Consider the following 24,533-nt stretch of genomic DNA (forward strand, 5'->3'; position numbering starts at 1 on the left):
ATGTACTTATAAACTAAGGACCTACATTTTCACTTACAAATGGTAACAATTAAATTATTCTGTATACCTATCCTAACCTAACTATTGAATTGTGCTGAGTCACAAACTCACAATAAAGTTTCAGATAATTTTTTTACTACCAAGAACCAACTTGTGGCTATAATAAGGGCTAAGTATAAATACTTGTAGACTATTTTCTAAATACACTTTAAATAATATATTTTGATTCTTAAATGTCATTTTTTATAAATATTCAATACAAAATATGTTTATTAAATTTAGTGGTTATATAATAAGTCGATTAAGTCGTATTGGTAATGTTATAGGTTAATACACCTAATAAATATCTTAGGTAGAGATACTCTCGAATTTTGATGGAAATCAAGAAATTAATTATATCTTTTTACTAATATTTATAAATTATATACTTACATAAATAATCTAAACGTCTAATTTCTTAACATTTTCTAATTTCCATAAATTAATCGTTTAAATACTAGTAAACATAATTTTTCATTTCATTGATGTTTTAATGCAATTAAGGAAAAGTGAAAGTAAAAAGTAAATTTATATCTTTTCCACAGAAACCAATGAATTTTTACATTAAAAGAATATTATTATTAGTCATGTAGTAATAAAAAACATGAAATTACTTAAATCTAGGTATAATTAATAATGACACGTTCTTAAAAATACAAGACGGTAGACACCCTTTGACGTAACTAGTTTTAACCAGTGATTTCTATACTGTTAAATTATTTCAGGTTTTTATTTAGTCGCGACGTATAAAAATATAAAACTCTTTTATTTATATGGCCCTCTCGTCATAAGTACTACTGTTGGGTAGTTACTTAAACTCATGTAAATTTACGTAAAAAAAACACATGAACACCGCATATATGCTTATTGTAAATTACCCTGACAGATTGTATATTTTCCAAATAAAGGTTAAAAAAAATGTATGCGGAAAAAACCCAAATAAATAAAACCACTGAACATAATACATATATTTAGATTATATTTACTTGTGAGGGGAATAATGTGCGTTTTCCTTCCTAGACAGAAAATAATAACAAAATATGTGTATACAATTAAATGAGTGTATTAAGTATTTAAAAATAATTACTGTATACAATAGTACATACATGACAATGTTACGTCAGATATATACATATTCTGTTCCACTGCAGAGACAATAAAAATAATTACATAAAGAAAGTGAATTATGCACATTAAGATGTTACACTGTTATTATTATACTATAACACGAGCCTGGGTTGTACACTCTTCCGTGTCTTGAGTATGAACAATGTGCACGGGCTTCTAGAAATATTATAAAATGTCGTCGTTTGTCTCATTTGAATTCGATGCTCGACAATGTAAAGGAGTATAACACGAATCCAAACACTCAAATAGGTAATACGTTATTATTATTTGGGAATATGGAAAAAGTAAGTAGAATGTTGTAAAGCTATATTATATTGATCGATATTGAATGCGATGTGGGTAATTTGTAATATATACCCATAATGTATGGTTTTAGGTTATATTTTTGATATTGATGTTCGTCTGCTATTCCCATCAGAGGCCACAGCTCGAAGAAGACGTATTGACCACAACAGAGACGACCGACACTACTACTGAAGAGCTCAAGAGCTTGGAAAAAATTTCAGTAGTAACCCAAGCCACTGCAGTGTCGGTTCATACTTCCGTTAACTTTTCGTCGTACAAGCCGAGCGAGGTTTTCGAAGACTTTAAGCCCAGCAACTATTACAGACCCGACGGTAACCCTATATTTGAAAGGCCGAGTCCAGAAGTCGCTAACCAAGTTTTCCTGAAACCTCAATACTTTGTAAAGCCGGATAATCAAACAAACCGATCGTCACCGAAACCCAGTGACAATAATGTAGTTTTCCCCCAAGCGACCCAAGAACATTACTCCCAATATTCGCAGTACGACGACCGATCTAACGGACCGGAGTCTAGAGGTCCGTATAAGTTCACCGAAGTCTCACCTCGGCAGCAGTTCAAGCCGATGAAACACGATTTCGGTGGGACGCTGCCCATCGGTGCTTACGACAACAACTATTACGAAAGGCATTTTGGAAAGTATCACGTGAAAGAGATGTCGCATTATCCAGACATAATACACGAACCACCAAAAGTCTATCATCACAGCGTCACGACTGCTCATAAAAAAGATCCCTGGAAGAGCATGCTTAAGGTGTTGGCCACTATCCTGCCGGTTGGCCTGTTGCTTGCTTCCTTCCCACCGACTGTCATCAAAGTAAATTCCACGCAATACCCTTATCAGTGAGTAAATACATTAGATTTCGTTAGATAGAAGCGAATTGTTAGGTAGCAAAAAAACAAAAAATTGCATTAATGAATATAGTATATAGTATGCAGGAATCGGGAATTTATGAGAATTATAATATGTTTGTAATATACCTTTTTTTATATTGATCATAATAATAATAATTGACATTGACAAAATGGCCATTTGTAATAAGTAATAACGTATAAGTTATACAACTAATTTATGCCACATTTTTTTATTAAACAAATACAATCAAACAATATAGGTTATTATATTAAACATCATAAAATTGACTCCTTTGATTCGTTCTGGTGCTGTGTCGATGTTATTCAGTATGTTGTAACTGCTGGTGAGGCCGTCGGTGTATTAGCTGATTTATGTTATAATGTGTTTGACTGTGAGTATCTATTCACAAGTATTATTATACATTGGTTGGTCATTTTTCGTCAATAGGTATCTATGATTTTAGTCTTCTACGACTAATGCAGATAATGTACATTTTCTTATTGTCTTTTTTCTTTTCTATAATTTATCTTAATTTTGAATTCTGTTTATGACATTGAGTTTTCCATTTGATTTTAATTTTTAACTTCATGGACTTTTTATTTGGATTTTTGTATCTATAAAGCTTATAATATTCAGACCATGACGGGTTTATGATCCTATCTGTTTTCTGTCTTCACTTTTTTTTTTCGTTTCTTTCTATGTTGATTTGGTCAGGTATCCTAATGAAAGAGATATTCTTTTTATTATTATCTATGCGTGTTTCGAATGATTTTTCTGGAATAATTCTTACGATATTTGCTGTAAATATTTTTGGTATTTTTTAAAACTTTTTGGTGTGCCGAATGAGTTAAGATCGTAGATTTGAGATTCAAATATTTAATACTTTAAGTTTTCAAGAAGATGACGTGTTAATAGGTTTTTTGTAAAGCCATAAATTGTCCACTGTATATAGTTTGACTAGTGAAAATATAGCATAAACTAGGTAATTATTAATATTCCTAATAGTTATTATTTAATTAAAACGTTTCAAACTTTGCTAAGAGATAAAAAAATTAATTAATTGTCTCCGATACTTGTACCTAGTATATTAATAAAGTAATAACATACTCCAACTATCCGATTTTGTATTTAGATACTTTTCGGGAAAACCTTTCCCAAACCTGTCTGATAAATAAAAATACTACAGTATGACGATTGGCGACAACGGCACGACTTGCATAGAACTCCCCTTTGAAAATTCGGGTCCTCTGTGCCCTTTTCCTCGTGCGTTGCGATTTTCGTTCCATAGATATATAGGACATAGGTATGTTTTGTGAGTAATATCGTTCTCCTGTGGAAAGCGGTACTCGACAACCTAACCAAACCTAACAACTTAACCGCATCTCGAGCAATAGCCGGTATAGGCTCCATTTTTACTTATTCTATGTCTTACTACTCTGTCATCATTGGTATTTAATACATCTATATATATCGTTATATTCAACCCAATACTTACAATACACGACGTATACACGGGGCCCGCGGTTCCGATATGAGGAACGGGGAGGGGAAAGGGGAAATCTAGGTACTAGGTGGTCATAGCGGAATCGCTGCACCCGGTGAAAAGTGCGTCCTTATACGGTAGATCGCACAGCCCGACGACGACGACCGAGTAAACCGTTCTCTCTAATCGGGAGACTCCGCGCGACGCCGACGTTTCGCGCGGGTGAAAGCGTCTCGGCAGTCGCGGTATTACGCGTATATAAATATATATATATATGTAATATTCACACACGACGAGCTGACGACGATAACATAACACACCGCAGCACCCGTAGTCCGCACATGGAGCTTCTCCTTTCGTATGAATGCTTGGTGTGCATTAGTGCGTGCGTGCGTGCGTGCGTGCGTGCGTGTGTGTGTGTGTGTGTGTGTGTGTGTGTGTGTGTGTGTGTGTGTGTGCACGCGCGGTATGGTTGGTGGGATTACGCTGTCATACAGATGGGATTTGAAAAAAAACGACAAAATAATACTCGTCAGTCTATACGTATAATATACCGAGAAGCGAGTCAACCGCACACAATATATTATAATATGGTATATATAGGTACACACGTCATACAATAATAATCGTTGCCTTTCAACTGTCATATATACGGTGATTCATCAAGCATACTCGCCCCCGGTTTTTCTATTAATAATGAATTTACTCAAACTGATTTTTGGAATTTTTAGATAAAATATCATTCTCAAAATTCTTGAGATTTTTCTGTACAACCAGCTATGAAGAATAGACTCTGTGGGGATACTACTTTTATCTTAAAAATTAGAACCTCTCCTCCCTCCATCTTCAATGTAAACTATTTAGAAAATTTTTAAATATTGTTGCAAAATTTGGTCAAGTATAGTTTCTCAGTTATTAAAATACATAAGGATAAGTCTTTAAAAATGGTTTTACACAAATATAAAATGGGTGTGATATTAGATCTAGTATTTATTATACTTGAACCATTTTTGTAAATTACAAATAATGTTGATAAATCAATATTAATTACTAAAATTTTCAAATCATCATAGTTAAAATCTATTTTCCAAACCCATTGTCATGAAGCTATAATCCTTGTTGAATTAATCAAAAAAGCAGTACAAAAATCTCAGGAGTTTTCAAATGTGGTCTGTTAGTAGGTATATTAAAAAATCATAAAAATTAAATTTCGAATAACTATATTATTGACAGAAAAAATAGGGCGACGATGCTTAGTGAATCACCCAGTATAGTGTACATACTCGCGTGCACACTGATGCGGGTCTCGTGGCTACGGCTGCCGCGCCCTGTAGAGAAATCTTCGGTTGCACAAAGGTCATCGCTGTAACTTACTGCAGACATTCGTATTTCGTAGTTTCATTTGTATACTTATTTCATGTCGCGAGTTTACTATTATTATTATTATTATTATTATTATTACTATTTTTATTAATTAATATTATTTTTCATCTCGTTAGCACTTGTTGTGTATATGCCATGTGCTCATATTATGTAGATGCTCTACCGAGTAAACTTGTTCGACGGTCGATGTTATTATATTAGACATCCATAATAATTCAGCTATTCGAATAACGTGCTCATGCCGCGCGCGTGCACTTGTCCAGAGATATTTTTTTATCGAACTATGCGTCTTTAAAAAGTGAAAACGACTAATTAGACACGTTTTTTGGAAATATTTCTAAAATTGGATGAACACCAACCGCATTTCTTGCTGCAGCTGTGCAGCGGTGCAGCTACATATTATAATACACACATAGCTTAGATTAGAGTAATATTCAAGTTCGCTACAAGATCCTTCTGATACGTAATTAGAGCGCATAGATATTATATAGTTGATACGATTATTTTCCACGCTCCAGCGTATTTTAAGTTTATACGCAGACTAATCATCTTTGTCTGATCAACCTCCTGTATGCGGTCATGGCTCGTGGCCATGGTTAAACGTTTCAATTCAGAAAAGTTCAGAGCTGTTATTTGTTTATTATATTATTACCTATACGTTTTAAATAGTAATATATTTGTATTTTATTCTTTTTACATATAGGTTCCAAAAGAATTCGACGGTATACCATCCAAATGTTATTACTGGAAGGTATAGGGCGTTGAGAAAGATGGACACGGAATGGAAAACAAATGGGGAAGACAAATTGCCCGGATACTTGAACGATTGTTTGAAAAAGAAAATATGCAACACCTTAAAGAGCAACTATTCTCATAGTGAATTGGAAACTCTACAGCAAAACTATAAACTAAAGTAAGATTATTTAAACGGTTTTAAATTGCTTAGACACCAACCGACTACGATGTACCTAAATAATATTGTTACCGTCGATTACGAAAATGTACGAAACAGTCTATGACATTAGAGCGCATGCATATTATTACACAGTATGTATGGTGTGTTATGTTACCAATTATCAACTGAATCACAATTTTAATACATATAGTACACTACTTACAACTTATTAATATAGTACCCCTGTAAATAATTGATAACTGTTTATTAAAAATGTATTGACCTGCAGTAGGTATACTATTAATACAAAATAATAATTATGATCATTTTGATTAAGTGATACTTGCAAAAACCTCTCATAATAATAATAATAGGTGTATAATCAAATAGGTGTAAATAAATTGGGTAGGTACCAAGTACCTACTAAGATACCTACTTTATTTTAAACGATTTAACGTATTATTACCATTGATCTGCGTAATTGAATTAAAACAGAAATATTATACGTCTTGAATAATAATTTTGCGATGATGGGCGACCATGTTTTCTCGATTTTCATGTCTGAAGTTATCTGTGGAATACTGAGGGCTCACACTCTCATCTGCTTAATAATATGTTGTTTTCATTTCACGTAAAAAATTACAAATTTGATCAAATATTTTGTTGTTAGCTTTAATATTAGGGTGAATCAGCTTATATAGAATACTATTTGTATTTTTATTCGGCTTTTTACGATATTTGAGATATTTATTTTACGAGTTACAAGCATTCTCAAATATTTTACATATTCATAACTCGCCTGAAAATTTAAACACGGTAAAAACCGAAGCACAAACATAGATTATGTTCTTACTTTTAAATTATATGATAAGTAAATTTACTATTGCAATGAAGCTAACTACGCAAAATTAGTTCGACTAAATTTGTAAATTTGATTTTGTGCTGTACGGAGCAACATATTTGCGGGTGTGGCGTGCTCTTAATATAGGTAAACACATCATTAGTATAAAGTTATGGGCTCATATCATTGTCTTATTCTTTTCAGCTGGACCACGGACAATGGCCCGACGATGGTCGAAATCGCAAAAGCAGCCGCGTCTGCAGAGCCGGAATCGTGTCAAGTATTCGTTTGCAGTGATTGAACAAGCTGGGCGTCGCTGTAGCGTTCAAGTGTCGTTATGTATAATAATGTATAGTATATACATATTTTATTATACTATATAGATAATGTCTGAAATAATAATAATAATAATAATAATAATAATAATTTAATATACCTGGTAGCTTGTGTATGTATAGGTACATTTTTATAATATCAACACGGTAACCACAATTTTTATGTGTACCGATCAGACCGCGAGAATTCCATTAATGCGCGGAATGCAGACACGTTTTAATGGCTGGGTATCGGAAGTTGACTTGGCCCTGGGCGAACTTTCGTTCTACGATAGCCATAAATAAATAATAATAATAATAACAAACCAAAACTGCTGGATGATTTTCGTCTAAGAATGTGGTTGATGACACATTCTTACTTTACGGATATCGCTTTCTTTTGTGGCTTTTGAAGCGATCCCCGTGGACGAATAGACATCATACGATTAATATTACACATATACTTGGATTAAATAAATAAGTATGGTTTGATAATACATTTATAATATACTCTAATCAACGGTAGATAAGTACAATATTTTCTACTATAAAATTTAAACCGGATGAAAATTCAAAAGTCGCGGTTTCCACACTGTTACATATATTATATGATTTGGCAGAAATCGATCATTTATTACACTGTATTGTCTATAGATTATATTATGCTATTATCTTGTACCTATAGACGTAAAATATTGTGTATGATTTTTGCACTATTATATACATTTTTTTCGTGCTAAAGCATATTAAGGCTGTTATTAATACAGAATATGTATGGAGAAATACTCAACTCTAGGTTAACTAACTCTAAATTATCGACGAAAAAACAATAGCATCATTCAGCATTGCCATCAAACTGTCATAAGATTAAATATTTTCTTGTAAACTATCAAGATCGTCTCTAACTGTATCATTGTCTAATCAAAATATAATTGCTTATTTACGCTGCTATAGTAAAATTATTATGACACAATGTCCAATCCAAATTCTTAGCCAAATAATATTTACTTGACACAAATTTCAATATAGGTATTGATAACACTAAAAGTCACATAACGCAATGTGGTTGTTGCAGTATACATATTCATTATGCAGCACATAAATTCGATTTCGTCCGTCGAGTGATTCGATAAAACATCTAACGGAGTATAACGTATTTAATGTAAGGGGCGAGGAAAAGTAAAACCGAAGAGCAGCGTGTGCAGACACGCTTAACTGCGAAATTAAATAACTCTCCAGCGATTATACATTCCTCTCTCTTCAGACGTTGTAGATTTAGCGTTATGATTTAATATTTTGTATAATACGTAGTGCGTACAATGTGTATGCAAGTGAATATTAAGGTCGACGTTAAACTTTTTAGAATGTTTTTAATAAAACGTTTAATACCTATTCACCAAAATGTATACGTCGTCTCATCATCCTATTATTCTAGATTAAAAATTATATTTTTTTACTAACCACGAGTCTTTAATTATGCATTTTAATTTATAAAACATACCTATTTTGAAAGTTTTAAAATAATACTTAGTAGTTAGTATATCTGCGTTAATCGTACTACCCATGTCCAATAGTAATATAATACTTAACTAATAGCAGTACATCCCTTTTTACACAAAGTATTTGATTAGGTTATACAAATTATCTAACGACGGAATAAAAAATTATTTTGTGAATTTATTATATTTTTAATCTTAGCATAGTAAAAAATAATATCATACGTATTAGTTAAAACTGGTATTGGTTTTTAAAAAATATTTTTTTTAATAAAATAAGTAAAGTATATAATTTATAACATTTTTTAAGTACATCTACTGATCAAAATTGAATAAGGATACTTAATTTTATTTTACAGAGGTCAGTTACCTGCATCTTTAGTTATTATAAATAAATGTAGGAAAAAACATCGAACATCGAGGGAAAATAAGAAAAAGTTGAGCAGGATATACAGAAAGTAAACACACGTCTCGCTTCAATCATTTTGGTGAAAAATGGTGTTTCGATATTATTTTTAATATTTGAAAGTAATGAAAATCATCGCATTCGAAAAACAATAATCTGTTTAAATTGAAAACCTAACGTTGTGCGTTCCATTAATTTTTTAATAGTCAATGCTCTGACTTAGAAAAACAGTTGATGTACATCCTTGCAAAGCCTATACATTTCATTTTTACTCATAATTTAAAATATTGAACAAATTTAATTTATTTAATGATAAATATTATGCTCTCAAATATAGAAGAGAGATAGTGATAAGAGTGGCTACTATAATGACTATATATTTAGTCAGTGCTAAACTCCGGTAACTCGGATCTCCGTCACGTCCTGCCTATAATATTTTCTTGTCGGCCATAATATTGTTTATGTATTTCTGTTTCTAGAAATGGGTATTATAGTGATTTCTTCATTTACATATAGTCTCCTTCGACAGTTCAAGAATAGATACCCGTAATAAGACCTCTAAGATCATGATTTAATTTATTACGGAATGCCTTCAATGTAATAAAGTTAAAGATAGTCTTGAACTAACGTCATTTGTCCTTTGTCAATATATTAATTTAGGTCGCTAAGAACGATCACGTGGATGAAAAGAGCATAATATGTATAAATACATTTGTTAGGGTAGGTACTAGGTATCTTATAATCTAAACTATATTGATTTGTATTTTATAGATTACAAGTTGTTAATTTTGTAATATTCTGTAAAGTCTTTTCATTTAGTTTTACATTTTACCATTGTTATATGAATGGTTATGTATTACATACCATTATACCAAAACTGATGGATTCTAGAAACAACTTTCTGAATATAATTATCTTAAATACCTACTTTATTATTCTTAATTATTTTTCGAAGAAATTCCTACAATGAAAACGTTATGTATAAAATGCGATATAAGATATTATTTGATTTTTTTTCTCACTCTTTCATGTAAAATAAGTTAAAAGTATGTTAATTTTTAAAGGTCAACTACTTTTTAACTTACAAAATATGCGAAAAATATTATGAACACAGACAGGCGAAAAACACGCGAGTTTTAATTTTTACTAACTATCTGGTTCATAATAATTATTTTAACAGCACAATCAATTATTAAATACCATCTATTGTAGTTATTAGAATAAATTATATACATAGGTAGTAGGTACCTAACGTGACTTAATTTAAATTTGTATGTTAATACTTTAGACACCGTCAATAATATACTTGAATTATAAAACAAATTCACCAACTCGGTAAAGCACGATTCCGTACGTTTTACCTTTTTGGGAACACGATTCCGTACGATTTTGATCAAACAATTATTTGTCAAAATTACTCCAAAAACAACACGATTACGTACGATTTTCTGTGCAATGTTGCCATCTATTATTATTGTAAGTTTTTATTGATTTTCTCGAATAATAACGTAATAAAAAAAGTTAAAAAGTTAAACATTTGTCAATTTGTACAAAAAATAAAATAAAATAAAATAGTTTAAAAATAATTATAATTTGATACCTGGGCAGTTATTAAAAATACTTGATAAATATTTTATTTTTATGTTTATTCGTTATATTCGTTGATTGTGTCATCTAAACGTTGTTTGTCGTTTGAGGCGGAAGAACACTGCGACCAGCCCTCAAAATCTGATAGTCTCTTTGGACCCTCGCTAATAGTGTAAGAGGACGTCAGTGAACTATTTATTTTTTCTCTCTGACTCTTGTGCAAAAATCTAATTGTTAGTTCAATATATTATACTACAGATAATGTTGAAGCAGATAATCAATAATTTATGACGATTTTGAAAGCAATATTAGTTATGAGATGCACGCATTAATTATCATCATAATTTATTAATTATTTTTCTATAGCTTATGTATGAAAAATAAACTTTTGTGGTAAATACAAATAATACAAAATAATGAATTCGTTTTTAAAGTATTTAAAATTTTAAATCCTATTTTAACTTTGGTTATGTTATTATGATTGTCATATTTTTTCATGTAAGGTAACACGTAACTTATTTCTATGTTGTGCGCGCATGCAACCCATCGAACTTTTTTATATCATGATTTAAATCTGATTTGAGTAATTTAAGGAATTCATAAGCTATTTGGCTACTGGCCGTCTTGGAATTTCGCTGGAGGTGGTGCAATAACTTTCTACAAGTTGCAAAATCATAGAGATCATCATTATTTAACTTGCTGTAGATATGCACACGATTAAAGCTTATTGTTTGATTCATGTTTTTTTTGAAGCATACGTAGTTTAAATTTGCTTTTTTAAAAAGTTTTAACCAAAACCAAAAATAAGTTATGAAAATTGAATTTTATTTTAGTCCGATATTTTAAGTAAATATTTTTTTTAACCTTTTGTGCATATTTTTTTCAACAATTTGTTTTTTAATGTTTTTAGTTATAGTATTATATAGATTGTCTATCGATTAGTTGAGTTTTTTGGTCGGCATGAGAATTCAATTGTAATATAATTATAAAAATAGAGAGTACAATTTGTCAGTTTTTCAAATTCAAATGTATGAATCAAGTAAATTAAATCATCGCAATCATAAGAAACAAAAAATCAATTTTTGTTAATTTCCTTAAAAAGGTAGTATAAAATAAAAATTAAATATTATATTATTAATTGTTAGAGATTGTTCGTTCGCAATGATAATAATAAAATAGTTAGGTATATTATATAGACATTCAGTTATAATATGTTTAATGCACGGCAATATTGCAACATTTGTTGAAAACACAGAATAAAGAGTTAATAATTTAATATGTTGACTATAATGTGCCTACTCAATAATTCCATCATAATCTTCAATGTTGATTGTAAATACTTATAATTGCATCTATGTAACATTATGTTAACGATAAGTGCTCATTAGTCATTAACCGACGAATCTATGTTCATGTACAAAACGGCTTCTCATTGGCTTTTTAGGCAAGTAAATTTCTTTTAAACCATGATGGTTTCCTAATTCCTCTTTCAGCTTTCTTCAATCTCCAAATGATATAATAAGGTAAACTAATTAATTAACTAACTTCCATAAGATTTATAATATTTGTATAAATATTGAAATAACTATTATGATATTTTAAATATAAATATTAAAAAAGTTAACAATATTTGAACTGTACATTGATATAAAATCCATTTATCAAACGAGAAAATTATTATTCCAATAAACGATTGCATTTGGCCCATACTTAATGGCATGGGAAAATCGGTGACAAAAATATGCGGTATAACCCGAAATCTCGTGACTATAGAGTATAGACATTGATTAACTGACTTTCCAATTACACAACACCTACTCATACGAACTCGAAATATTAATTTAAGATTCATTAGTTATTTATATAATATTACATTTGATATATCATTAAAGGAATAAGTATATTCTTTCAAATTTGTTGTGCCTATTTTTTATATTTTGTAATTAAATTATATCCTTCTTCAATTCTTATTGGTCTTTTAAATTTTAAAATTACCCATACTATATTGTTGATATAGTAATTAATAATAAGTGTTCAATATATTGTCAAATTAAAATAGGAGAAAAAACAGAATGCGAATTGGGCACTCATCGTTGACTCACCAACACCTGATGAAGAGGGAAGACCCCCCTATCTGCACAAGCTGCGGCACCCAGCTCACAATCAAACATATCATCACAGAATGCCGCCAATTTGACAGAGAAAAACAGGAAGCAGGAGTACCCCTCATTCTCGCCNAAAATAGGAGAAAAACAATCACACAATAATAACTAAGTATCAAATTATAATAATTTGAGTAGTTTGTTTTTATTAGTTATAGTCTGTAGACGCCTTATATGACTCTGTAAGTACTTATCTTATAAAATAACAAATGAGAGAAAGTATTTCTAGAAATTGTTTACAAATAATATTTCAGTTATTGGCATAGTATTAGAACTTACTAGAATAATTTATAAAATTCCATTATTATCTAATACAAATTAGTATTATATTATAAATATGTACCTAAACTTAATATTATGTAATATCATCATAGCAGAACTATACAAAGAGTCTTACAACTATTAGCACATTCATCTTTATGCAGACATGCAGTAATAAATAAACAAATAACAAATTTAGGGCGATTAACAAGGCGAGGGACGACTGTTTAAATGTATGATCAGTAATCATATGCGTATAAAAATCCTATAAATCTACCTATAAAAATAGATATTATGTATTGTATAGTTTCTCAAAACTACTATAAAAATAGTGCATTTTGATATTATACCCTATAGTTGTTTGTATTACATTGAAAATTTAGCTTTCACGTGTTTACAAATGATTCAACAGAAGTGTGAATGCACTATATGTAGGCCTTACAAGTTTACATGCTATAAACAATGATACACGTGCACACATAGTCACACATTCACTCAACTACGCGCACTTTGTAAGTAGTTTTATGTGGAAATCGTCAATTGCAAGAAGATGCAGGGCGGAAGGCGGGAATCATCAAAATCACGAAAACATGTTTTCTTCGGCGTGAGACAAGGTGATAAATATGTTTTTGAAGAATATTCTTAGGTTCTTTTTTATGTATTTTTACAATAACTGTCGGATGTATACGGGATTTTTAAATTGTAAGAATATTACAATATCACTTTCGATAAAAACGTAATGTCTTCGCTGTATTGTCCATTATGTTAGACATTTAGAAACATGCACAAACGTAGAAACTGCAATCATCGGAAATCATTTTAAACGATAGTGATGATACTCCAAATCGTTGAATAAATTAATATTTTTTAAGCAAAAAAAATATTGTATATTGAATATAGCTAATTTATAATTAAATTTGCAATGTATACAATATTATTGACCAAAGTCCAATACAATAATATCATAGTATAGAATCAATTGATTTGGATTTTTTTATGAAAATATCAAATGATTAAAAGTTTATAAAAAATGTTATTTAAACAAATTACATTAATATTATTGCTAAACCCAAATTTATTTTCAGAATTAAAATATCAGTACATTAATGTAACTTAATGTCGTCAATCGTTTAGATAAATTAAGTTTTCGTTTTCGGGAGTTGAATATAAGGTCCTTTCGTTTTAAAGAACTTTAAATAGATACTTATTCCACAAAATATAGAATATTGGCTCAAACAGTCAAACCATTGTATTCAACGTCTTATCCATGTGCAATACAATTTAGTATAAAAAAGAATAAAACTTAATTTTTTGGTCAAATTTAAAATAAATGTTTTATTGTTATAGAAAATATACATAAAAAATCCTTTGCCTATAAAAATAAATACTAGTATATTATATGGTCTAAAATACCGTTGAACTTCCGTATAAATGTTCTAACTATACAGCTTATAGCTTGAGACTATTTTATAAGATTTAAAATGTTTAATTTCTTGCACTTTCCTAATCATAATCATTGTTTTATCACACGATTTATAAACCAAAATTTTTAATTAAATTTGACTTTTGCTTTCATTTCGAGCATCACACCGAACGCTTGTTAATCATACTTAATTGGTTGTGCAACTAGAACAATCCCCAGAAAGTTGCAAAGTCTATGCATTTATTTTTATCACGTCAATAAAAAATATATTTATATGACGTACCTACAGGTTTGGTCACGGTACACGTTGAGGTATACGTCATCCAACACAAATATAATACTGTGCCCACCTGTACCTAATACATTTATACATTTCATTCATACAATCATATCGAATTGGCTGGCTAAAAGTACAAATAGGTGTACCAATGCACAAATAGTATCATGTAGTAGATATATAGATATACGAGTGACTACTCCAAGCGAGAGCAGGGGAAATTAGTTAATGAGTGAAAGAAAGCATCGGTGCGTACCGACTAGAGTACTACGACATTGGGTTAGTCTTGTGTGGCTTGTTGTAAGTACGGTACCGCCGCTTGTAGAAAGTGAAATGTGAATATTTTTACTTTTCAAAACCAAACTAAAATCCCGATAAGACTGAACCAGTGTACACTTTTTTACGTTGTAGGATAGAGTTTGCTCACTAAATACAGTGTTTTGTGCATTTAAAGGATAATAAAACAAATTGTAACGGTAAGTTTAGTTTTTGATATTTTATCCATTAGTAAAATGTTATCGTAAAGATGATTTTATTGCCGTGTGTAGCATTTAAAATGCAGTTACGTGCTGTTATGGAATAATTTCATTAAAAAATCAGATTGGCATTAGTAAAAAAAAGTCAAATTTAACGAACTATTGTTAGCAACACTTATTCATTGGTACATATTAAATTCAACTAATTCTAAATTTACAATATATTATGCTTTATTAAAATAAATTCATATTTCTTTGTTTCTTTATTATTTATCTGTTATGCTCGTATTATATCATTATGATATTATTGATATTATGGCGATTACTGTAGTCATGCCTACACTTAATAATGTGACACACGTGTTGATTTAGCCTACATATAAAAGCATTATATTTATTTATTATAGTCATATAGCCATATTATATTGGTACATATTATTATGCAGACAGAAAATTGTAAAACGTAATTTTTATAAAAATAATACCATTATTTGAAAAACTGCTATTTATGCATACTATTCAGATAATATAATACATAATATACCAACACAAAAATATACGATATTATATTATAGTATACCTTATAAAAGTATTATACTATTATAAAAGTAAATATATAGGTGTAGATGGCACATAGTTATAATATTATTGTTACGGTTAAAAAGGGTAAACGATGTAACAATGGACTATTATTTAAATGTCTTACAATACCGGTTTGGACCCAAAAAAATAAGATGAATATAGAAACCGTAGGGTGCTACAGTCGAAACAAAAACCCGTTTAAACATTGGTTTTTAAGAACACCTATCACACGGATCCCTATTATGATATACAAATTGTTTAAAAAGGATAAAAATAATGTTTAAATCATTAGGTATTACTTGAATATAAACTATACAACATAAATGTATAACGTTACGACGACCGTTACTAACATTATCATGTTCTCATAATATTAACTTATGTCATGTTATAATATGATTCTTTTTTAGAATAAATTTCAGTACACGATGAATTTAAATAACAACCATACTGCAACATTAAAATAATATTATGATTCATTTCTTGTTATAATTTTACCATAATATTGATGATAGAAACATACAAATAAAAATGAAACACCAAAATTATTCAACATGATGGTAATATTATTATAATATATTAAGATTAGCTGTTGGTTTCAACCATGTAAGCTGCAGACAATATATAGATATACCAACCTATTGTACTTCTCACACATCCATAATGATCCGTGTCAGTTATTTCGTACTTCATCAAGTATATAATACAATTATTTGAAGAGAAAAATAATTCCTATTTCGTATTCAAACTAGAATCACATCTTGTTTGATGTAATTTATCAAATTAGATTTGGAAATTAAAAAAACTAAATGGTTTAAAATTATATGTAATCATACAAAAATTAAATAACGAGATCAAATTTTATTAAGTTTTCACATGTGTATTTTTTCTTCTATGTATTAAATAAGTATTCATTTAACCAGACTCAAATGTTATTTTGCCTTACTTAATAGTTAATGTTACTACCCTATTGATATTCCATTTAATTATCTCTCTATTTCTAATTGATTCACATGATATACAATTCACAATTTCACTTATCGAATCTATATTATATTTCTTAAATTTTTAAAATACTATAATATTTATTTTAATGCATATATTTTATATATGATTTTAACTGTCTGTATGATCAATTATTTTAACAAATAAAAAAATTTAAATTTATAAATTTAAATTATATAACAAACTGCTTTTTACAACAATTATTACAGTAAAAATGTACTTTTGAGTTCTTCAGTTGATAAAAAATGATATGTTAACGTGATTAGAACCACAGTTTCATGGATTAGTGGTATGTTTTCACGCTACCTATACATTATTTTTAATTTCAATTACCACGAATGTTCGTGACATTGGCAGAAGCATCCGGTAAACTATAAGTGAAAGTGTGAGAAACTCGTGATAACTACTGATATTTACAATGGCATTAGGTTTAAACATTGAACTGAAAAGCCCAATGCCTTAATGAAAATTGTTTTATCAACAGCAATTTTTCAGTTTGTCTGCTTTTCAATAATATATATTCTTCTTATCATTTCCATTTTTAATTTTACTATGCTATTCCGGAACATTCATATATTTAATCAGATAGAAGACGAAACGGTGCGTTTCACCGTTGGGACCTGTCTAGAATAAGTGTTGCAGAAGGGAAAGTAAACTTCGATTCTAAGGTCAATGGCACTCGGAACGTTTAAGTGTAATGAAATAATCATATAGTGTTTTATTTCTTTCCGACTCGAGTTCATCATATACAATTATATATATGAATTGAGCATTAAAAAAAAAGTATATGGTTCATGTTTCCACGTACGAGTATATAGTAGAAGCTAGTAGATATGTGTTACCTTATTGGCTATGTGTACGAGTATGTTGGAGTATTGATGGGAAAGCTTTAGAGTATTCTGTGTGCTCTAACTTTGTTTTGTTCAGAACGATTGCAAAAAAAAAAAAAAAATGAGGACAAACGCATTAAATATAATTTTCTAAGCAAATTAACATTTATCAATATTTTGAATTTTCCATAGTTAAATCCTCGACAATGAGTGTACTATAATAGATAAAGCTACAATATAACTTGTACTACTAAACATGTGTCACAAACTTATATGGTGTTGTAAATGTTATGCATGTATAATATTCAATATATTCAATAGATTTAAATGTTTGACCTGCTTTTTTAAATACGTATTATGGAATACAAATTTAAATAGACCTAAAATTATTTCAAATGCGTTATAAAACATAAAACTGTCAAATAAATTTAAATATATACATATAAATATGTATATATTTCAATACATATATTATGCAGAAATATAGTTTAAGACTAATCAATGGTACATAATATTACATTTTTTTGCAGATGTGGAAAATACCATTCCTGTTTATTATATTACCTCTTATTGTTAATGGTGCTTCCGATAACAATAATGTTCAAATGACAAGAACATCTATAAAAGTAGCCAGAAATCTGGATCCTGATGCTATGGAAACGTTGGAAGTGAAAACTCGAACGGGAGACATCGCTACCATAGTTGTAAAGAAACGTGATGGTAGACAACAATTTACAGAATCAGCACCCAAACCAGACTTACAGTTGGTGTCAATTAGTAACGAAAATACACCTAGAGTACCAGATCCTGTCGTCATACGATCTGATTCGGTGTATGTTAAAAATCAAAAAGAAGAGGAAGAAAAAAAAGCTAGAAGTCTTTTTCATGTGGATTCCGACGGCATACCTGTCATTACCGGGGTTCGAGAACCCGATGATGAAAATGACACTCAGGTTTGGAGAAACGCAAGAGTTATCAACGGTATTTTAGTTCCAAATACGAATAAAACTAACCAACACGTGGTGAAGGAAGAGTATAAGCCAGTTGCTCCAATGTTCAATGGCGTTTGGCAGGTGTACAAAAAAAAACCTGAGCCAGAAAAGACTCAGCCTATTTTAAACAACGAACAGCAACATTTTACGGCACAACGAGATTCGTATGACGAAAAATATATGACAGACAAGATCCTTGGGTACATAAAGAATATAAACGGAAACATTTTAGGAAATGGCCGTACATCCAGGATGTTGGAGCCAAAAATGGAAGCTCGTGTGTTACATGCACCAAGTATAAGTGTTTTCCCAAATTCTGCTGTCTATTCACCAAAAACAGTATCAAGGTTGTCGTTTGAAGAAAGTGCAAGAACCCCAGTATTGCAGTATGCTCATCCGGAGTTGGGCGTTCAAGCGGCAAAATATGAACCTGCACCTGTTCCTGTAGAAGAAACCCAAAGAGACGGTAGACGACAGCAAGCACTTTCATATTTTGGGCATGATATTCACGCGGATAGGAGTCCTTACGCATTTGAACCTGGCTTAGAAAAAGAATCAAGAGTAAAAGTTCCCAAGAAATACACACCGCATTATAGTTTACCCGAAAAACAGGGAAAATATGGCCCTAGCTACTATGTTAACGACGAAGCATCGTTTTGGACCCTAATGAAAAATAAAATGAGAACAAGTTTCGATAAGATGTCCGATTTAACGAGACCGGTAGTCGATCCATTAGTGGAAGCTACACACAAGATAACAGGAAATTTAGGTTTCGGAAACGGAAACCGCGAACTCACTAATGTGGTCAAAGAAAAGCTTGGTATGGTAGCCACGCCATCGATCTTGTTGCCTGCATTGGGTCTAGTAGCCGGAGGAGCAGCTTTAGGGCTAGGTGCAGTAGCAGTAGGAAGGTTAGTTGATCCAATATTTTTTGAATAAGAATTAATAATATCGTGAATTTAAGCTAAGATGGTAAAGAACTTAAAAATTGTATTCATATAGTTTCATACGATTTTACATATACAACAAAAAATAAACCAATTTGACGATAGCACAATATTTTAAATCGTATCTTGGTTTATTATAACTTACAACATAGTAATTTAAATAGTCAACAGCAAAATGTTGTATACAAAATTTAATAAATATTTTCGTATAAACGTGATGAATTGAAGAAAAACTTGTAGTAGGTATGTAAAACCGTATTTCGTGTTTACAAAAATATTGAGTAAGAATAAACAACACTTAACAATTGCAATAATGCCCAACAAAAATATAGTTCAACTCCACAGTTCATTGAAATCCGAAAAATTACAACACCTTTATTTACAAGCACACATAAAATTGTACCATTCATAAATCGCATGTAATATGAACAATAACGCATGGTTGATTGCATGTGTGTACCTATAGTAATAGTCTTGTTTTGCATTTCCCCGAGTGAAATAATAAAACACACGCAATAGTTTAATATTTTGACGAGATGAAGGAAAAATATAAAAAGAAAAAGTACAAAACATAAATACGGGGTTTCACTTTTTCCGGATAATCAATTGAATAAATATTTAAGTGTACGATATAATATTGACTCCCTCTAAACTGGACAATCGCAGAGAAATCGTTAAAATACGTCCACAGCACCAATGACAGATAGCATGACTGAACATTTTGGTTAAATAAAGTATTAAATAACACACAGAGCATGACATTGAAATCGAAATGAAAACGCTGTTGACGGTTAAACAACACAGGACACGTTTCACTTTCCATCCGTTAGAATAGGACCATCGTTGAATTTATGTATACATGATGCACTAATAGGTTACCGTTACACCTTACTGTTTATATTGCTTTCTATAAGTTATAAAATATCTTAGTTAAGCAAATTATTGAGAGTGTATAAATACAGTCTCGGGAAAAATATCAGCCCACTGATCAGTATAACTGTTTAAACACGTTCGGTGTTTCATTCGGAATAATTTGTATTTTTCCTGTATAAACTATCCGCCTCCATCAATTTTCTATTTTCAATCAAACTAAATATTATGCAGTTATCATGTGACGGTTTAGCTCTATATATAATTGAAAATCAGTTATTATTGCTTTCGTAGAATAGAAACTATTAACCCACGTAACTGACGTACGTATATAATATAATTCATATAATATTGTGTACCTACCTACTCCATTATTTAGAAATGTGTAACTTATATGACGTAATATAAAATTGTGTACATGTAATATTATACATTAGACAACATTATGGTCTATGAAATGAATAAAATATCAAATATTTAAATGTCAATCGTAATAACAATAAAAATATACAAATGTTAAGATGACAAGTGAATTGTATAAAAAAATCAATAAGATTAAAATTGAAGTAAAAATTACTAATGGCATTTTATCATACAGGCAGATATAATATTAAAAATGTTAATGCTATGGTTTTAATAATTAATTCGAAATAACAGTTATTGTCGAAATATTTATACGGTACCTACATAGAATTTATTACAAAAGAAATTTAAAAAGTGGAATACCAGTTGGTACTCTTCAAAATTTAAATTTTAGTAGTCCTAAAATATTCATGATGTTCATATTATTTAGCTTTAAATAAATCGTCATTCATCGGTCAGCTAAATTGTTATATTATGTTTAAAACAAATAAATTGAAAATTTTAATAACAATCAAAATTAACACAAAATATAAATGCATAAAAGTAGATAATATATGTATACAATTTATCAACAATTATAATAAATATTATTTTACACATTTTGCTATATTATTTAAAAACTGTCCTATTGTAATTTCTTTACTTAAGTAACACATCCTTTGCGTAGTTTGTCTTTCAATGTATTTTTTTTTTTTAGTTTGAATTTTTAGCTTAAGAATTATCTGTACCTATATTTGATCTAAGCAATTTCGTAATTACACATATCTTACCCATGTATGTATTTTATTTTATACTTTGGGAAACCTTCGGGTCGTACCAGTATGGCAGTTTTTTGTTTAGATACAAGAACATTTTAATGTTAACATAATACATTAAATAAATATCCGTTTGTAATTAACTCTTAATATTGTAAATCAAAAATAATAACAATAGGAAATTGTATTATAAAAATATACATATTTTAATCAATTAATATTAATACTTAATTTTATGTATTACAGATACCTCGATTATGACGTGGTAAGAATGAGAAATAATGATGATATAATAGATTTCCAAAGATCATTAAATGGATCATATCAACCAATTTTCATCCAACCTGCACAAACAGAAAACAAGGCTACTAAAAATGAAAAAGAAACTGAACCTCTAAGTAGAAACAGAAGGTCGGTGTATTATACAAATGGAAGACCATACACAAATCGTAAAATTAGAAAAGTAAAATTAACTCTAAAAACACTATAGTAACTTGCACCATAGTTTCCTCTTAATTATTATAATAGTAAATAATTAAATAGTTAAATATTTATAAGTATAATATTATATAGTATCCAGTTGGTATTATATTTAAATATAACAATAACTAAGTAATATTAAAATTAAATAGTGGTCATAATAAGTATTTAAGAAATATATTATATTACATTATTTGGAATAGGTATGTATAATTATTTATAAATAACTTATTTGTTCATCTGCAAAAATGTGTTATCCTATGTATTAAATATTTATATTTATAATATGCAGACATATTATATACTTTAGTGATTGTTAATTATTGTTATATTGTGTATTTATGACTTTATCGGGCTTAACCTAATGTATTATATTGGTAAACCGTAATATATTTCATATTTTCTATCACCACGAATATAGTATAAAGTATAAAAAGCCAAATTTAATCGTAGGTACACGAAGTAATGTACACTAAGTAATTTTAATTTTTAAATGACTTATTGTTATAAGTTATTACTGATTTTATTTATATATTTTATTTAAATAAATTTAATTAAAACACATATTTTGTTATAGTTTTATAGTTTGTATATTTATAAATATATTTGCAAACTACTATTAATTGTGTTTCAAAAGTTAAATCAATAAATTTAATCTATCATGATAGATGGGTATTTAAAAATCCTTCAACCCTTAGTTTAAGTAAATTATCTACATAATACGAGAGTAATATAAATTCTCATATAGTTCACTAGTTTACAGAGGATGATACTTTTTCCATTTTAGTTTATTTTAGCTACCTATACTGTACGCCTAATGCATATGGAGTTCACAGGCTACAGAACTTTCAAGAATACTCACAGTTTTTTTTAAACGCAACTTAAAAAAAAAAACAATGTACTAATTCATATTTAATTTCAATAAATAAAATTTATATAGGTACCTACCAACAAGTAGGTACATACAAATATGTACTTTGTTTATTACTTATATATTATTAGAATTTTTAATGAAAATCGCTTGTTGTTATATTATTACTGCAGAAAAATATAATGTATTTTAGCTAATATAAAATTCAAATGATTAATTGAATACAAATCATGATTTAAAAAAATTCATTTCAATTTTGTACATTTGTACTATTTAAAATAACTTTTTTATTTAATATTTCGTATCTATGTATTATGGACATTATTATTTAAAAAAAACATAATTATAATAATTGTCATCAGCAATCGTTCATTTATGATCTTTATAAGTAGATGCGTAATTTGATAAAAAATATCATAGCATTATACAATAAGAGTAAAATGAAATAAATGTATTAAAATATACAATAATTAAAAATTTCAAATGCATTCTTTCTCATTTTGGAAGACTTTAAGTATTCTAAGATTGGCATACATAATATCTCTATCTGGATATAATAATCAATAGGAGGGAGTCGTGGGTTACTGTGGTAGTAAGCATCTACGACTATGCTAACCAACATGCCACGAATTTCAAACGTTATACACTCAAAACAATTTTTTAAGGAAAAAAGATACCTGGCTATAAGAAATAAACAATAATAACATAAGAATAATATATTGTATTTATATATTATATTCAATATAGGTACCTTTAATTGGCTATTAGTTATTGGTTACCAACTGCATAATTCATATACCATATTATGTATATTGTATACATAATTTAAACTTTTGTTTCATGAAATAACTTTGAATATTAGGTTAATTCGAACACTCGGCACAAATAGATAAACACAAAATTGTATAGGTACTCAATTGAAACGTTAACTCTTCTCAATAATGATACCTTCTCGACATATTAGTATTTTGGGTAGGTCCTAAAAATCAAAGAAGCTACCAAAAATCTATATCTAGATGTTACTGACTTTCTACTACAAAAATTGGAAAAGGGGTTTATTAAGTTTTTTTTTTTACATCTATTTAACATTCCAACACATGTTTCACTCTCTTTTTCCTATTCTTGGCAGTTAACACATTTTTAACTAGGTAGTTAAACATTAAATTCAAATGAGCAATAACCGATGTATATTCACCAACTGCAGTATTTTAATATTCAGTAAGTTGTAATTATTTAAATAGTGTCATAAAAATAAAATAGGTAATGTATGCAATTAATAGTTTATATAGCCATACTAGGTTTAATTTTAAAGTTTGCCAACACGGCAAAAACATAATAATACTATATTCTATAGTACTAAACTAGTATAAATATATACTATTGAGCAAAGGTTATAGTATATAAATATATAATGTCGAATCAAAATTAAAATTAATAGATCAGACATAATAAAAATTAAAAGGTATTGTAAAAATATGTTTGATGTAATATTGTTATTGGTAATGAAA

At 29.2% G+C, this 24,533-nt stretch overlaps 2 protein-coding genes across 2 annotated transcripts; both read left to right on the forward strand.

The window, feature by feature from the left end:
- Positions 1-1,332: 1,332 nt before the first annotated feature.
- LOC111035533 lies at positions 1,333-8,683 on the forward strand. Its single transcript, XM_022317184.1, has 4 exons — positions 1,333-1,451; positions 1,544-2,313; positions 5,896-6,105; positions 7,133-8,683. Exons 1-4 carry the CDS (start codon positions 1,368-1,370, stop codon positions 7,227-7,229), a joined length of 1,161 nt encoding a protein of 386 aa, XP_022172876.1. The 5' UTR covers positions 1,333-1,367; the 3' UTR covers positions 7,230-8,683.
- A 6,434-nt stretch (positions 8,684-15,117) lies between these two features.
- Positions 15,118-22,275, forward strand: LOC111035524. The gene is made up of 3 exons (XM_022317169.1): positions 15,118-15,330; positions 18,278-19,650; positions 21,921-22,275. Exons 2-3 carry the CDS (start codon positions 18,278-18,280, stop codon positions 22,162-22,164), a joined length of 1,617 nt encoding a protein of 538 aa, XP_022172861.1. The 5' UTR covers positions 15,118-15,330; the 3' UTR covers positions 22,165-22,275.
- The last annotated feature ends 2,258 nt before the right edge of the window (positions 22,276-24,533 follow it).

Source organism: Myzus persicae, unplaced genomic scaffold (assembly GCF_001856785.1).
Source record: "Myzus persicae strain clone G006 unplaced genomic scaffold, MPER_G0061.0, whole genome shotgun sequence".
NCBI lineage: Eukaryota > Metazoa > Arthropoda > Insecta > Hemiptera > Aphididae > Myzus > Myzus persicae.

What these genes read in the sequence shown, in the direction of transcription:
- LOC111035533 (XM_022317184.1), top strand. Translation starts at nt 1,368, where the DNA reads ATGCTCGACAATGTAAAGGAGTATAACACGAATCCAAACACTCAAATA. An exon ending in TATTTGGGAATATGGAAAAA is followed by an intron (nt 1,452 to 1,543) that starts GTAAGTAGAATG and finishes GTATGGTTTTAG; the next exon opens with GTTATATTTTTGATATTGAT. An exon ending in CAGCAAAACTATAAACTAAA is followed by an intron (nt 6,106 to 7,132) that starts GTAAGATTATTT and finishes TATTCTTTTCAG; the next exon opens with CTGGACCACGGACAATGGCC.
- LOC111035524 (XM_022317169.1), top strand. Translation starts at nt 18,278, where the DNA reads ATGTGGAAAATACCATTCCTGTTTATTATATTACCTCTTATTGTTAAT. An exon ending in GGTGCAGTAGCAGTAGGAAG is followed by an intron (nt 19,651 to 21,920) that starts GTTAGTTGATCC and finishes TATGTATTACAG; the next exon opens with ATACCTCGATTATGACGTGG.